This window comes from Littorina saxatilis, linkage group LG12 (genome assembly GCF_037325665.1).
Source record: "Littorina saxatilis isolate snail1 linkage group LG12, US_GU_Lsax_2.0, whole genome shotgun sequence".
Classification (NCBI taxonomy): Eukaryota; Metazoa; Mollusca; class Gastropoda; order Littorinimorpha; family Littorinidae; genus Littorina; species Littorina saxatilis.
Window position 1 is genome coordinate 63,223,089 of NC_090256.1, and position 13,737 is coordinate 63,236,825.

A 13,737-nucleotide genomic window follows, 5' to 3' on the forward strand; every position below is an offset into this window, starting at 1 on the left:
CAAACCCCTGTTCGTTCTCACTTTGGCTTCACGGAAGACCATCGTGTCGATGAGCAATGGCGGCATTTGGTTCAGGCTTCGACGCTTCCGGCACTCGCCGGAAGCGTAGGTCCTCCGACGTACGCACCCGCTGGGGTCGTTTCCGGAGTCGACCAGCCGGTTCCGTCTGCTGCGCTTCCGGCACTCGCCGGAAGCATAGGTCCCCCGATGTACGCACCCGCTGGGGTCGTTTCCGGGGTTGACCGGACGTGGCCCTCTGGGCATTCGGCCTTCCGGCCGCCGTCCACAGTGTCTGCGCTTCCGCTTTTCGCGGTCGCGTCTGATACTTTTCCGGCTCAGACCGGATCTGCTGCTTCTTCCGCTTCCGCTTCCTCTCAGGTGGCAGTCGCGGGGGGGCATCACCAGCCCTTTGGGCAGGTGTCTCAGCCCTGGCCGGGGCAGTCAGCGCTTCCGTCTTCGGTTGTTGCTTCGACTGCGGTTCCGGTTCCGGCGGCTGCGGGCATGCCGTCCTCTTACTCTTTCCCTAGTCAGGGCATGAGTTCGGATGGTATTGGAGTGGACGGGTTTCCGGTTTCCGGTTACGGTGTTCACCGCCCTTCTACCAGCAACGTGGACTTCGGTCCTTCGCCGGATGTTTCGGATATTCAGTCCGTCGCCAGCGAGGCTGCACGTGTTGGTTATCCGGAGAGACTCAAAGTGGCCCTTGAGGCCGCTGCTGAGGTCACTTCGAGATATTTCGCGGAGGGGGCTTCGGTCTCTTCGGCTGCCGCTTCGACGGCACCGTCCGCGATGGCCGACTTTCGCACTGGGAAGGAGGATGACTCATACTTCCGGTTTTTGGAGTCTCCATCCATAGCTTTTCAGCTTTCTCAGGTGTTGGCCAAGCCATCTCCTTCCGGAAGCGGAATTCCTTCACTTCCGGTTCCGCTGCTCGTGCCTCACGGCTCTGTTCCGGAGCTGGCTCAGCAGTGGTTGGCTTCGCCTTCTCAGGCTTCTGCATTCGCTCTGTCGTCTCACAAGCGATTGGTTTTGCAGAAGTCTCCTAGGAACTTGTTGGATGCGTTCGCTCTCCCGCGTTCATCTTTGACAGTTCCTCCGGAGATGCTGGCCTTGTTGGCCAAGCCTATCAAGAAGGATGACGGCGTGCTCTTTTCTGAGAACACTCTCATTGCTTCTGAAGAGGCAGGGCGTCAGCAGCTGGAGCTTGCCTCCATTGCTGAGACTCTCATTCGGGCTCTCTCTCGTGCCCTCACTGATTCACTGAATCCGTTCTCTCTCAGCGAGGATCAGGATGCGGATGACGTCTCCACTTTGTTGGCCGCTCTTGCGAGGGTCAATGAAGAACAGATGAGACTTTCCGCGGTGCACTATGCGCACTCTGTTATGTGTCGTCGGGATCTCTTCCTGTCACACTCTCAGTTTTCGGATCAGGCGACCAAGGACACTTTGCGTGCCTCACCGGTCTTGGAGGGTTCCCTCTTTGGGCATCTCGTTTTTGATGCCCGAAGACAGGAAATTCAGGCTAACAGGGACCAGCAGTTCTCTGACTTTTCCCTGCACAGCCTTAAGCAGTCCAAGCAGTCTCAGCCTTCTCAGCCTAAGCAGGCTAAGGTTGCTGGCCCTCCCAAACCGGCAGACAAGGGTCGTGGACGTTCCTCTTCTCGGGGCTCGAGAAGACGACCGTCTTCCGGCAGGGGGAGAGGCGGCTCTGGAAGCAAGCCTCACCCCCAATGAAGTGCTCCCGATCTCCCCCCCACCCCGCCCTCCACTCTGGTGATGGCGGGGGGCCCTTCCAGGGCACTTTCCCATTGGCTCGTGTCCGTACAGAGTCAATGGATCGTGGGGGTCGTGAGGTCGGGCTTCCGTCTTCTCTGGAAAGATGGCAAGGCACCTCTGGTCAGGCGTCCGCCGGCGTTCAGGCCTCCCTCCTCGCAGGAAGCCATTTCCGTCCTTCGGTCGGAAATAGACTCCCTGGTGCAGAAGGGCGCAGTGGAGAAAGTCCTCGACCACAGTTCCCCTGGGTTTTACGGACGGCTTTTCGCCGTCCCCAAAGCCTCAGGGGCATGGCGTCCTGTCTTGGACCTGTCGTTCCTCAATACCTTTTTGAGGGAGATAAGGTTCAAGATGGAGACGCCAGCGTCGGTCAGGGACTCTCTCCGCCCGGGAGATTGGGCGACTTCCATCGACCTGACGGATGCATACTTCCATATTCTTATGCATCCAGCCGACCGGAAATGGCTTCGTTTCCGGTGGGCAAGTCAGGTTTACCAGTTTCGCGCCCTTCCTTTCGGCCTGTCTCTCGCCCCTTGGGTCTTCACCATGGTCGTGAGACAGGTCTGCGCGCTGGTGAGGTCGCGGGGTGTCCGGCTACGTGCCTACCTGGACGATTGGCTCATCCTGAGTCAGAGTCAGGCGGGGTGCGAGCAGGATACCCAATCGGTTCTTCGGGAGGCCAACTTGTTTGGCTTCTCGATCAACCGATCAAAGTCGGAGCTGACGCCGTGTCAGACGTTCACCTACTTGGGAATGTCTTTCGACACGGTGGCTTGGACTGTTCAGCCCTCTCAGAAGAGGGTGGACAAGCTCCAGGCGTGCATACGCTCCACTTTGCCTCTCCCGAGGGCCTCCCTGCGGACTTTGGCCTCCATCTTAGGGCAGATGGAGTCCATGGCTCTCCTGGTCCCCTTGGGGAGGGTCCACAAACGTCCCTTTCAGCTGGCGCTGAAGCCGTTCGTGGACTCTCCCACGGTGGATTGGAATGCCCTCATCCCTCTCCGGGGATGGTTCCAATCCGCTACCCTTCCGTGGCTGGACACGGAGTGGGTGTGCAGGGGCGTGCCGATAGCCCTTCCTGCCCCAGACTTGGACCTGTTCACGGACGCGTCCTTGGTGGGGTGGGGGGCTCACACAGACCAGCTGACTGCGTCAGGTCTGTGGTCGGCAGATCAGAGGATGCAGCACATCAACTTGCTGGAGCTAGAAGCCGTGGCTCTAGCTCTGGACAAGTTCCGGCCCTCCCTTCAGGCCAAGCATGTTCGTCTGTTTACAGACAACACGACAGTGGCAGCTTACATCAACAAGCAGGGAGGGTCGCGGTCTCCGTCGCTTTCGGCCAGGGCCTGCGAGATCCTGATTTGGTGTTCAGAGCATCAAATCAGGCTTTCGGCCAGGTACCTGCCCGGAAGCTTGAACACTCTGGCGGACGCGCTCAGCCGCTCCGACAGAGTGCTTCAAACAGAGTGGACCATCACTCACGGAGCGCTGGATCGTCTCTGGTCTCTTGTGCAGAAACCTCAGGTGGACCTTTTTGCCACCAGGTTCTCGAAGAGACTACCAGTGTTCGTCTCACCATTCCCGGATCCCGAGGCGTGGGAGACGAACGCGATGGACATTTCCTGGTCCGGCCTGGAGGCTTACGCGTTCCCGCCATTCCAGTTGCTCACGCGAGTTCTCAGGAAGGCGGAGCAGGAGGGCCCGTCCCTCCTGCTGATCGCTCCTCTTTGGCCGTCTCAGCCGTGGTTCCCGGACCTGCTGAGACTCGCCCAGGGCCCTCCCATTCCTCTCGCTCTCACGCGAGGAGAACTGGTTCAGCCTCACACCGGCAGCCTCCACGCAGAGCCTCAGATGCTGAATCTTCACGCGTGGAGGTTGTGCGGTCTTCTCTGAGGCGCAAAGGGGCATCAGATCTGACCATGGACCTGGTAGGACGCTCGCACAGAGCATCTACCTCGTCCGTTTATGAGTCACATTGGAGGGCCTGGGTTACCTGGTGTCACGAGCATCGGCTGGATGCTACGGCGCCCCGCACGATGCACGTGGCGAACCATCTTGCTTTCATGTCCTCTCAGGGAGCTTCCGCTGCCTCGTTGAAAGTAAGAAGATCGGCCATCTCGGCGACCCTACGCCAGATAGGTCGCTCTATAGATGTTAGTGGCGTGATCGCGGGAGTCATCAAGGGCGCTTCCCTTTCTGACGTCAAGTCCCGTACGCCCGTTCCTAAGTGGGATCTCTTATTGGTCATGGAGTTTCTGCGTTCAGCGGATTTCGAACCTCTCAGAGATGCCAGTTTTGCGAACCTTACACGCAAGTCCCTTTTCCTTTTGCTGCTAGCATCGGCAAGAAGGGGCAGTGAGATCCACGCTCTTTCCGGTAATTCGGACGACATTTCCTTTGAATCAGATGGGTCCGTTACCTTGCGGTTTCGGCCTGAGTTTCTTGCGAAAAACCAGGCTCCCGAGCGAGCTTCGCCTTTGGTTCATGTCAGGCCGTTGTCCACTATTCTGGCTCCGAATGACCCAGACTTAGTAAATTGCCCTGTTAGAGCCCTTCACATCTACCTTGCTCGTGCTCAGTCTCTTAGATCCGCAGCTCAAAAGCTTTTGTTTATCTCTCTCAATACGGAGAGACATAAGGATATCACTAAGACGACTCTGGCCCGGTGGGTGTCGGCGCTCATTAAGCATGCTTACGAGTGGAGCCGCCGCAATGAAGGGGGGACACAGCCTGTCCTTCCTCTGGAATCAGCTCGGGCTCACGAGACGCGAGCTTGGGCTTCCTCCTTGGCCGTGTTACGATCAAGAAGACTGGAGGAGGTGCTACACACCGCATACTGGCGTTCCGAGGATGTCTTCATGAATTTTTACCTGCGTGACATCTCGGCTCTTCGCCAGGATGGATCTAGAGCTTTGCCTGCCATGGTGGCAGGGGGTCAGCTCTTGACAAGGATTTGAGAGTGAGTTTGAACTTTTTTCTTGCCCACCGCCTTGTTGTTTCAATCTGCTACATGTGATTCGGAGTAGGAATATGTAATTTAATCGAAAATTTTATTGTAAATTTTCATTTAATAAATATACCTACCCGAATCACATATCGTAGTCCCTCCCACCTACCCCGCTTGATTTGGAGATTTTATTCTTCGAGTCGAATGATAGGGGTCACGTGGTCAGTAGCAGTAGTGACGTAGTACGCAGGAGGGGAGGTAACTCCCTGGGTGCGTCGTCATTACCATAGCTACGTTTACACTTTTTTAGTTGGGGTTGCTCCCCTTAGACGGGTAGCCTTTTCAGACCTAGCACTTTAGACTGAGTCAACTGCTACATGTGATTCGGGTAGGTATATTTATTAAATGAAAATTTACAATAAAATTTTCGATTTTCCTTTAATGCAGTAAACATTTGTTTTAAACAAAGACAAAAGTAGGTGATGAAATCAAATACCTTCAAGTTTACAAGATTTTTTAATTATGTGCATCTCCAATTTTAAGTTTTTGTTTAAGCCGCTTCTAAAGCCCTTCTTGAAATTTGTTTACCACTTGTTTGTGTAGACCCCCTAGCAAGAGTGATGCAACCAAACACCTTCAAGTATAGAGGTTTTTGATTTTGTACATTCATCCCCCCCCCCCCCCCCAAAAAAAAAAGTGTGTACTGTTTTTAGTTTTAAAGCCAGGAGAGACTTAAATAGCAACTCTTGAATTGCTAAAAATTCACTCTCAGCTGGTTAGTTACAAAAACCTTCAAGTTTACAAGATTTTTTACTTTTGTGCATCTCCAATTTTAAGATTTTGTTTAAGCTTATAGGAGCTTCTAAAGGCCCTTCTTAAAATGTGTTTACCACTTGTTTTTGTAGACCTCCTAGCAAGAGTGATACAACCAAACATCTTCAAGTACAAAAGTTTTTGATTTTGTGCATTCTCTCCTCCCCCCCCCCCACCCCCCCCCCTTACCCCCTTCCCTCCCCCATTTGTTGTTGTTTGTTTGCTGTTATCAGTTTTAAAGCCAGCAGAGGCTCAAATAGCCCCCTCATGAAATACTAAAATTAATTTTCAGCTGGTCAGTTACAAAAACCTTCAAGTTTACAAGATGTATATATTATGCATCTCCAAAAAGCTTGTTTGTTCTAAAAATTTACAAGTCGGGAGAGGCCACCTAAACCCTCCCTAAAATGCTAAAATTCATTTTCGGCTGGGGGGCGCTGCCCCCCTAGACACCCCAGCAAGGGCGCTGCCCCAGCACCCCGCCGGAGCCTTAGGGGCCCCGGGACCCCGGCCTTCCAAAATGTTCAGTCCTGGCAACATGCTTTATCATCTACATCTTCTTTTTCCTCTTCATGTTATTTGTGTCCAGTGTACAATATGAGTAATCTTTGTTTAATGCAAAATAGGACCAGTTTTGATATTCCAGAGATGTAATGAAATGTGGTTATTTATTTTCATTCCAGGGTTTTGATCTGAAAGAGCAGCGGTATGTAGCATGCAAAATCCACCAGTTGAATCGAGAGTGGAAAGAAGACAAGAAAGCCAACTACATCAAGTAAGTGGATATAATTCAAATGTTTCTGGTTGTGTGTGTTATGTGGGTGTGTGTTCGTTCACTGTGTGTGGGTGGGTGTTTGAGAGGGCTTGTATAGATCTGTTGCAGCCGTTTTCTTCATTTTGATCTGTTGACTTTTGTAGAAATTTGGCTTCATACCAGTGTTTCAGTCTTAATAAAGTAACTGATTTGAAAAGGATGCTAAAGCCTAAATAGCATGCCCACCTGAAATGTGGAATGGATAAGAGCTGCTTGTGAAATGCACGGATGTAAATATGTGTTGTATGTTGCAGGCATGCATTGAGGGAGTACAACATTCACAAAACCCTGGACCATGCCCGGATTGTCAAGCTGCATGACGTGTTTGAAATAGACAATAACTCGTAAGTCATTATCCATATTGGAAATAAGGCACACTTCTTTCATGAAACCAAGTAGTAATGTGGTTCTTGCGTTAGGGTACAGTTTTATTTTTTTTTAATTTTACATCTTTGTGGGACTTTTAGGGTTTTTTTTAACATCCATTTTTTTCTGTGCTCATGAACTTGGGAACAGAAACTTGTAATAGATTTTTGATTAATTTGGCAATGCAAGAGTGAGATTCTGTTTATTTTATTTTTAAACAATTATTTTTAAAACTTCTTCTTCTTCTTCAGCGTTCCTAAAACAATTCTTGATCACTTTTTTCTGTACATTAATTTGTAATTTTCCATTGACATCGCAGGCTACAGCCTTAGTGCAATAACAACATGAAACCTTTTACTAAGAATGTCACCTGGCCTCCTTTTTGGGTCAAGCGATTTCTGTCCTTACTGTCAGGTGTTGAAATCTGAGAACCCTGTGGCTAAGAGACTGGCAGGGGAAACATGACATGCTTTTCATTCTTAGCCTAAAGCTGGCATCCACGCTTGGCCATGACCCCATTTGCCTGCTCTGTTTTTCTAGGGACAGATAATGTGATTAGAAGCACATGTACTGTTAGTGTTCAAGTAACGGTATTTGCTGCGTGGGTCTTCCCTCTATTTTTGTTGTTGAATGAACACAGGCAGGAGGAGTTTATGGTGTTTCTCTTTGACTCTGTATAAATTTGGTAGCACTGAAAATATTGACGCACCAAAAAGTGTAAATGGATTTGTACTGTCCATAACTGGAGTGTAAGCGTGCACAGTTTGCGGATTATTTTTGTTCATATTCTTTTTTGCTGACATATTTTGGGTATATACATTTAAACTTGTCCATTACGACCACTCAAGGGAATGACCGAAAGTGGCGGTTATAGACAGGTGGTCGCTACAGAAAGGTGAATTATATATCGCGGTTATAGACAAGTGGTTGTTGTGGGCAGGTGGTCATTTTTTTTCCATTTTTTTTCCATCTTTTTTAAAACAATTTTTCTAGATTATTTTATATAACTTTAAGTGGTTGTTGTCTATGAATTGTTTTTAATGCTTGTATGTTATTTCTTACGGTCAAGCGCCATGAGACTGCCATTCGGCGGTGAACAGCGCTATAAAAGAATGTTTTATTATTATTATTATTATTATTAAGAGGTGGTCGCCATGGCAGGTTCGACTGTAATTGTGCCGTGAAGACTTTTGTCTAGATTGTATGCTGTATGCATGCCAACAAGTGTATGCACTGAGGAAACTTCCTTTGGCTTGAACCAAAAGTAGTTGTACAGTGAACAACAGTTTGAACAAAATTCAAGCATTAGGAGGAAAAAGTTGAAGTTGTCAAGTATAAATTGAGATTAGACTAGGAAGAGAAGGTGTTTTTTTGTGTGTGTTTTTTTTCCTTCTTTTTGTTTGGGGGGGGGGGGGGGGGGACTTTTGAAATAAATAAGGTAATGAATTGATTACCCCAAGGCTGTTGTAACAAGGATGAACTATTATGATATAACTGTCCAACAAAATAAACAAGTGTCAGGTGTAAAATGCTGTTAGCCTTTTTGGCATTTTTTTCTCCTCTTAGTAATCGGGTGAGTCTTAGGAATGAGCAGTGTTACTGTCAGGGACATCGGTACACTAAAAACTTAACATTCGGGTTATCTCGGATGTTTCTGAAGCTAGAGCTTCGAAAATTTGCACACTTCTAGGGTTTGATTCTCTCCCTACATGACCCCAGTTTGGTGCCACTCGTCAAAACAGATGTATAGTATTATGATTTTTATGTTTTTAATTTGTATCTAAAAATTTGGAGGGTGTTGACTATAAGAATAAGGTTAGTTATGGTGATGGGAAGGGGTTTGGGAAGGGGCATTAGTTTGTTTCTGGGATATTCTTAGGACTGAATAACTAAATGAATTGATATGTCAGGTCGCATAAGGATCATGTTTGGGGCAACAGTCTCTTGGACATTATTCCATGAAGGTTGAACAGCAATTGTTTTTATTCATATACAGTGGAACCCTCCTTTTGAGACCTGAAAAAAATCGGAGAAAATCAGATCTGAAAAAGGAGGGAGTCTTAAAATGGGGGTAAGTTTAAATAATGATAAAACAAATATTATAAGAAGACCGGTTCTTCAAAGGGACGAAGTACTCTAACAGGGGGTGGGGGTGTGTGATATGGGGTTCCACTGTAATGGACATTGCGAATGAGCATTTGCTTTTCTTGTTTGCCTTTGTCTTTCATCCCTCTCTTTTTTTCTTCTTTTTATATTTAGTCAAGTTTTGACTAAATATTTTAACATCGAGGGGGAATCGAAACGAGGGTCGTGGTGTATGTGCATGTGTGCGTGTGTGTGTGTGTCTGTGTGTGTGTGTAGAGCGATTCAGACCAAACTACTGGACCGATCTTTATGAAATTTGACATGAAAGTTCCTGGGTATGAAATCCCCATACGTTTTTTTCATTTTTTGGATAAATATCTTTGATGACGTCATATCCGGCTTTTCGTGAAAGTTGAGGCGGCACTGTCACGCCCTCATTTTTCAACCAAATTGGTTGAAATTTTGGTCAAGTAATCTTCGACGAAGCCCGGACTTCGGTATTGCATTTCAGCTTGGTGGCTTAAAAATTAATTAATGACTTTGGTCATTAAAAATCTGAAAATTGTAAAAAAAAATAAAAATTTATAAAACGATCCAAATTTACGTTTATCTTATTCTCCATCATTTGCTGATTCCAAAAACATATAAATATGTTATATTTGGATTAAAAACAAGCTCTGAAAATTAAATATATAAAAATTATTATCAAAATTAAATTGTCAAAATCAATTAAATTACATATTCTTACTCCGAATCACATAAAGCATTTGACTACGTCTGAGATGCTAGGTACTGAAAAAACGCTACCCATCAAAAAACAAACAAAGGGAAGCGACCCCTACCAAAAAAGCTTGAATAGCTATGGTAACAGCCAGGTTCCCTGGGAGTTACCTCCCATATAGCTACTTCCTCTCTGTCACCACGTGACCGTTCATACTGACTTCAGCGTCTTGCAGAGAGGTTGTGTTGGAAATTTTGTGCGCTTTCTGTGGCTGCCTTTGGTGGAGTTGTTCACTTGCCGGCCACGTAACCCATCGTTCTCCTGTCAGGGCTTCGTTTGGTGAGCCCGTTCTGTTTTTTCTGTGGTTGTTGTTCGTTTTCGCCTGCTGTTACTGATATTTTGTCCCTTGGACTCTGTGTGTCAGTAACACGTGCGTGTGGCCATTTTGCTTCTGTCAGCTTGGCTGACTTGCTGTCTGTGGCGTTTAACCTGTGCTTGTTCACTGTTTTGTTGCAAGTTTGGTTTGTTTCTGCGTGTTAGTTACTGCTTGCGGTTCGTGTTTACGTTCATTTTCAGTAACTTTCCTTGTGAAATTTTTTGCTTGTTTACGTTTTCGTTGTTCGTCAGCATGGCTGATCCAGACAAACGTAAGGGTAAATCCGATTTGAAGGGCAAAGTGAAACCTAAATCTTCTAGCACCAAGCCTTTGGTGGTCGTGTCGGATGAAGCACGCAATACCATTTTGACGGTGCCCATTTCACCGCCTGGTCCTAGTACTGTTTCTCGTCCTAGTACTTCTGCCGTTACTCCGCCGCCGCCCTCCGCGGCTCCGGAGCAAGGGGCTATCGTTGCCTCCTTTTTGAGTTCGTTACTCCCAGAGATACGTTCCATGGTTCAGACTGAAATGCATCGAGCGTCTCCTTCCGCTAGCGCTTTCCTTCCTGCGGAGATGGGGGGGGTGCGTTCCCTCGCTTCCGTGGTGGTTACCTCGGCTTCCGGTCTGCATGCTCAGGCTGCTTCCGCCTCTACCACAGGCGTCTCAAGTAAGTCGGACCGGTCTGGCAGCCCTCGTGAGGCGTTCGGACATTCCCTCACGGGAAACGGTTCATTGGCTCGGGGTCACTCCCTGCTCTCTACTGGCAACAGTACTCCGTATGGTGAATCTGTCGCTCAGCTTCGGTGTCTGCCCTCACTAGCCCGCACCCAGTGCCGCAGTGACGGGTTTGACCGAGAACTGGCCTCCGGGCTTTACGGCTCTCAGCCGCAGTTCTCGCATTCGTCGTTTCCGCCCCCGGCGGTTTCGACGTCTGCACTTCCGGCTTCGGCCGGACACGCTGTCTCTCATCCTAGCACGTCCGCTTGGCTGCAGGAGAGGGATCAACGGCGTGAGGTTTTTGCGCTTCCGGCGCTTCAACCAGGCAGGCTGTCACTTCCCCCGGACGGGGTCGCGACTTCCTCCCACGTACATCCGGTGGCTTCGGATGGGTTTCCGTCTTACCCTATGCACTTTAGTCAGGGTTCAAGTCGGGATCACTTCCAGGATTACGGGTTTCCGGTTTCCGGTCATCCCGCGTATCCTGCCGCCGGCGTTCTGGATGACTACGGTCATGGCACTTCCTGTGACCACTCTGATGTGCAATCAGTGGCCAGTGAAGAGCCTCCTTCGGGAATGTCGTCAAGGCTGCGTGTCATTCTGGACACAGCAGCTGAGGTGACTTCACGTTATTTCCCGGAGGGCACGGCTGCGGCGGTGGCTCCCACTTCGGGGGTACCCTCGGCGATGTCGGATTTCCTACCTGCTAAGGAGGCTAATCCTTCCTTCCGCTTCGCGGAGTCGCCCGCCATAGCCTACCATCTGTCGCAAGTCTGGGCGTCGGCGCCTAGGCGGACAGGTGGTGTGCCTTCGGACCCTGTTCCGTTTCTGGTGCCTTTCGGCACAGTTCCGGAACAATCTCAGCCTTGGCTGGCGACGATGGCACAGACTTCTACTTTCGTGCCATTGCCTCAGCGGAAGCTCGCGCTTCCTCGGCATAGCCGGAACCTCGTTGCGTCTTACGCACTTCCGCGTTCCGTCTTGCCGGTGACGCCGGACTTGACAGCACTTCTGGCCAAGCCAGTCAAGGGCGACTCAGTCATTCCGGTGAAAGATAGCACTCTCCTCTCCCTGGAGGAAGTCGGACGTCAGCTGTTGGAATTGGCTTCAATTTCCGACACGCTGATTCGGGCTCTCTCTAGGGCTTTGACGGACGACTTAGTCCCGTTTACGCTCAGCGAAGAGCAGAACGCGGACGACGTCTCCTCCCTCCTCACAGCGTTGGCTAAGGTAAACGAGGAACAGACTCGTCTGTCCTCTTTACAATACGCACACGCAGTCTTGGCGAGGAGGGAGTTGTTTCTTGCCAACTCTCAGTTTGCAGAGCAGGTTACCAGAGACACTCTCAGAGTGTCTCCGGTTGTGGAGGGCTCCTTGTTCAGCCAAATGGCGCTCGTCGCTCGGCAACAGGAGATTCAGTCCAACAAGGATTCTCAATTCCTGGACATGACTCTACAGGGCATGAAGCAAGCTAAGCCTTCCCAGCAAGGGAAGTCTCAGCCGGCCTCTCATCCCAAACCTGCTCAGAAGAGACCTGCACAGCAGAGCTCTAGAGGCGGCAAGAAACGGATGGCGTCGGGAAGGGGACGAGGCGGCTCGAGTAGCAAGCCTCACCCCCAATGAAGCGCTCCCGATCTCACCACCCTCCCGCCCTCCACTCTGGTGATGGCGGGAGGCCCCTCCCGGGCACTTTCCCATTGGATGGTATCAGTAGACAGCCAATGGATAGTGGGAGTTGTGAGATCGGGCTTCCGTCTCTTATGGCGGGAGGAGAAGGCACCTCTTTCCCGACATCCGCCGCTCTTCAGACCCCCCTCCTCGCAGGAAGCAAGATCCGTCCTTCAGGCGGAGATTGTCTCCCTGGTGCAGAAGGGCGCGGTCGAGAGGGTCCTGGACCAAAGCTCACTGGGGTTTTACGGCCGGCTTTTCGCCGTCCCCAAAGCTTCAGGGGCGTGGCGCCCCGTCTTGGACTTATCTCTCCTCAACACTTTTTTGAGAGAGATCAAGTTCAAGATGGAGACGCCGGCCACGGTCAGGGACTCTCTGCGCCCAGGAGATTGGGCGACCTCCATAGACCTGACGGATGCATATTTCCACATTCTCATGCATCCGGCCGACCGGAAATGGCTTCGTTTCCGGTGGGGAGATCAGGTCTTCCAGTTCCGCGCGCTCCCTTTCGGGCTGTCTCTCGCACCATGGATCTTTACCATGGTGGTGAGACAGTTTTGCGCTCTGGCGAGGTCGCAGGGGGTTCGTCTGCGGGTCTATCTGGACGATTGGCTCGTTCTGAATCAATCCCAGATAGGCTGCTCGCAGCATACCCAATCGGTTCTTCGAGAGGCTCACTTGTTGGGTTTCTCGATCAACCGATCAAAGTCGGAGCTGATCCCGTCTCAAACGTTCACCTACCTCGGGATGTCGTTCGACACGGTTGCCTGGACTGTCCAGCCCTCCCAGCGTCGGGTGGACAAACTCCAGGCTCAGATCCACTCCACTTTGCCTCTCCTGCAGGCGCCCCTCCGGTCTCTCGCCTCCATCTTGGGGCAGATGGAGTCCATGGCTCTGTTGGTTCCTCTGGGCAGGGTCCACAAACGGCCTTTTCAGGCAGCGCTGAAGCCGTTTGTGGACTCTCCTCAGGTGGACTGGAACGCCCTCGTCCCCCTCCAGGGATGGTTCCAGTCCGCGACCCTTCCGTGGCTGGACACGGAATGGATCAGCAAGGGAGTTCCGATCGCCCTACCTCCCCCAGACTTGGATCTGTTTACAGATGCTTCTCTGCGGGGATGGGGGGCACACACGGACCTACACACGGTGTCAGGTCTGTGGTCGGAGGAACAGAGCCAGTGGCATATCAACTTGCTAGAGCTGGAAGCAGTAGCTCTAGCTCTAGTCGAGTTTCTGCCCTCCCTGCAGGCCAAGCATGTTCGTCTGTTTACAGACAACACGACTGTGGCCGCCTATATCAACAAGCAGGGAGGCTCGCGGTCCCCGTCTCTCTCGGACAGGACCTGCGAGATCCTGAAGTGGTGTGCTCTTCACCACATCACGATCTCAGCCAGGTACCTTCCAGGGAGGCTGAACACTCTGGCGGACGAGCTCAGTCGCTCCGGCAGAGTGCTTCAGTC

The 13,737-nt window shown here is 50.6% G+C and overlaps 1 protein-coding gene across 4 annotated transcripts in view; it reads left to right on the plus strand.

Annotated features, from left to right (window-relative positions):
- LOC138982520 (serine/threonine-protein kinase tousled-like 2) overlaps window positions 1–13,737 on the plus strand; it is a 59,802-nt gene that overhangs the window by 19,178 nt on the left and 26,887 nt on the right. For all 4 annotated transcript variants that reach the window (XM_070355822.1, XM_070355823.1, XM_070355820.1 and 1 more), the window contains 2 exons: window positions 6,217–6,308; window positions 6,602–6,691. In XM_070355822.1, the coding sequence (XP_070211923.1) occupies window positions 6,217–6,308; window positions 6,602–6,691 (182 nt within the window). The remainder of the gene's footprint in view (window positions 1–6,216; window positions 6,309–6,601; window positions 6,692–13,737) is intronic.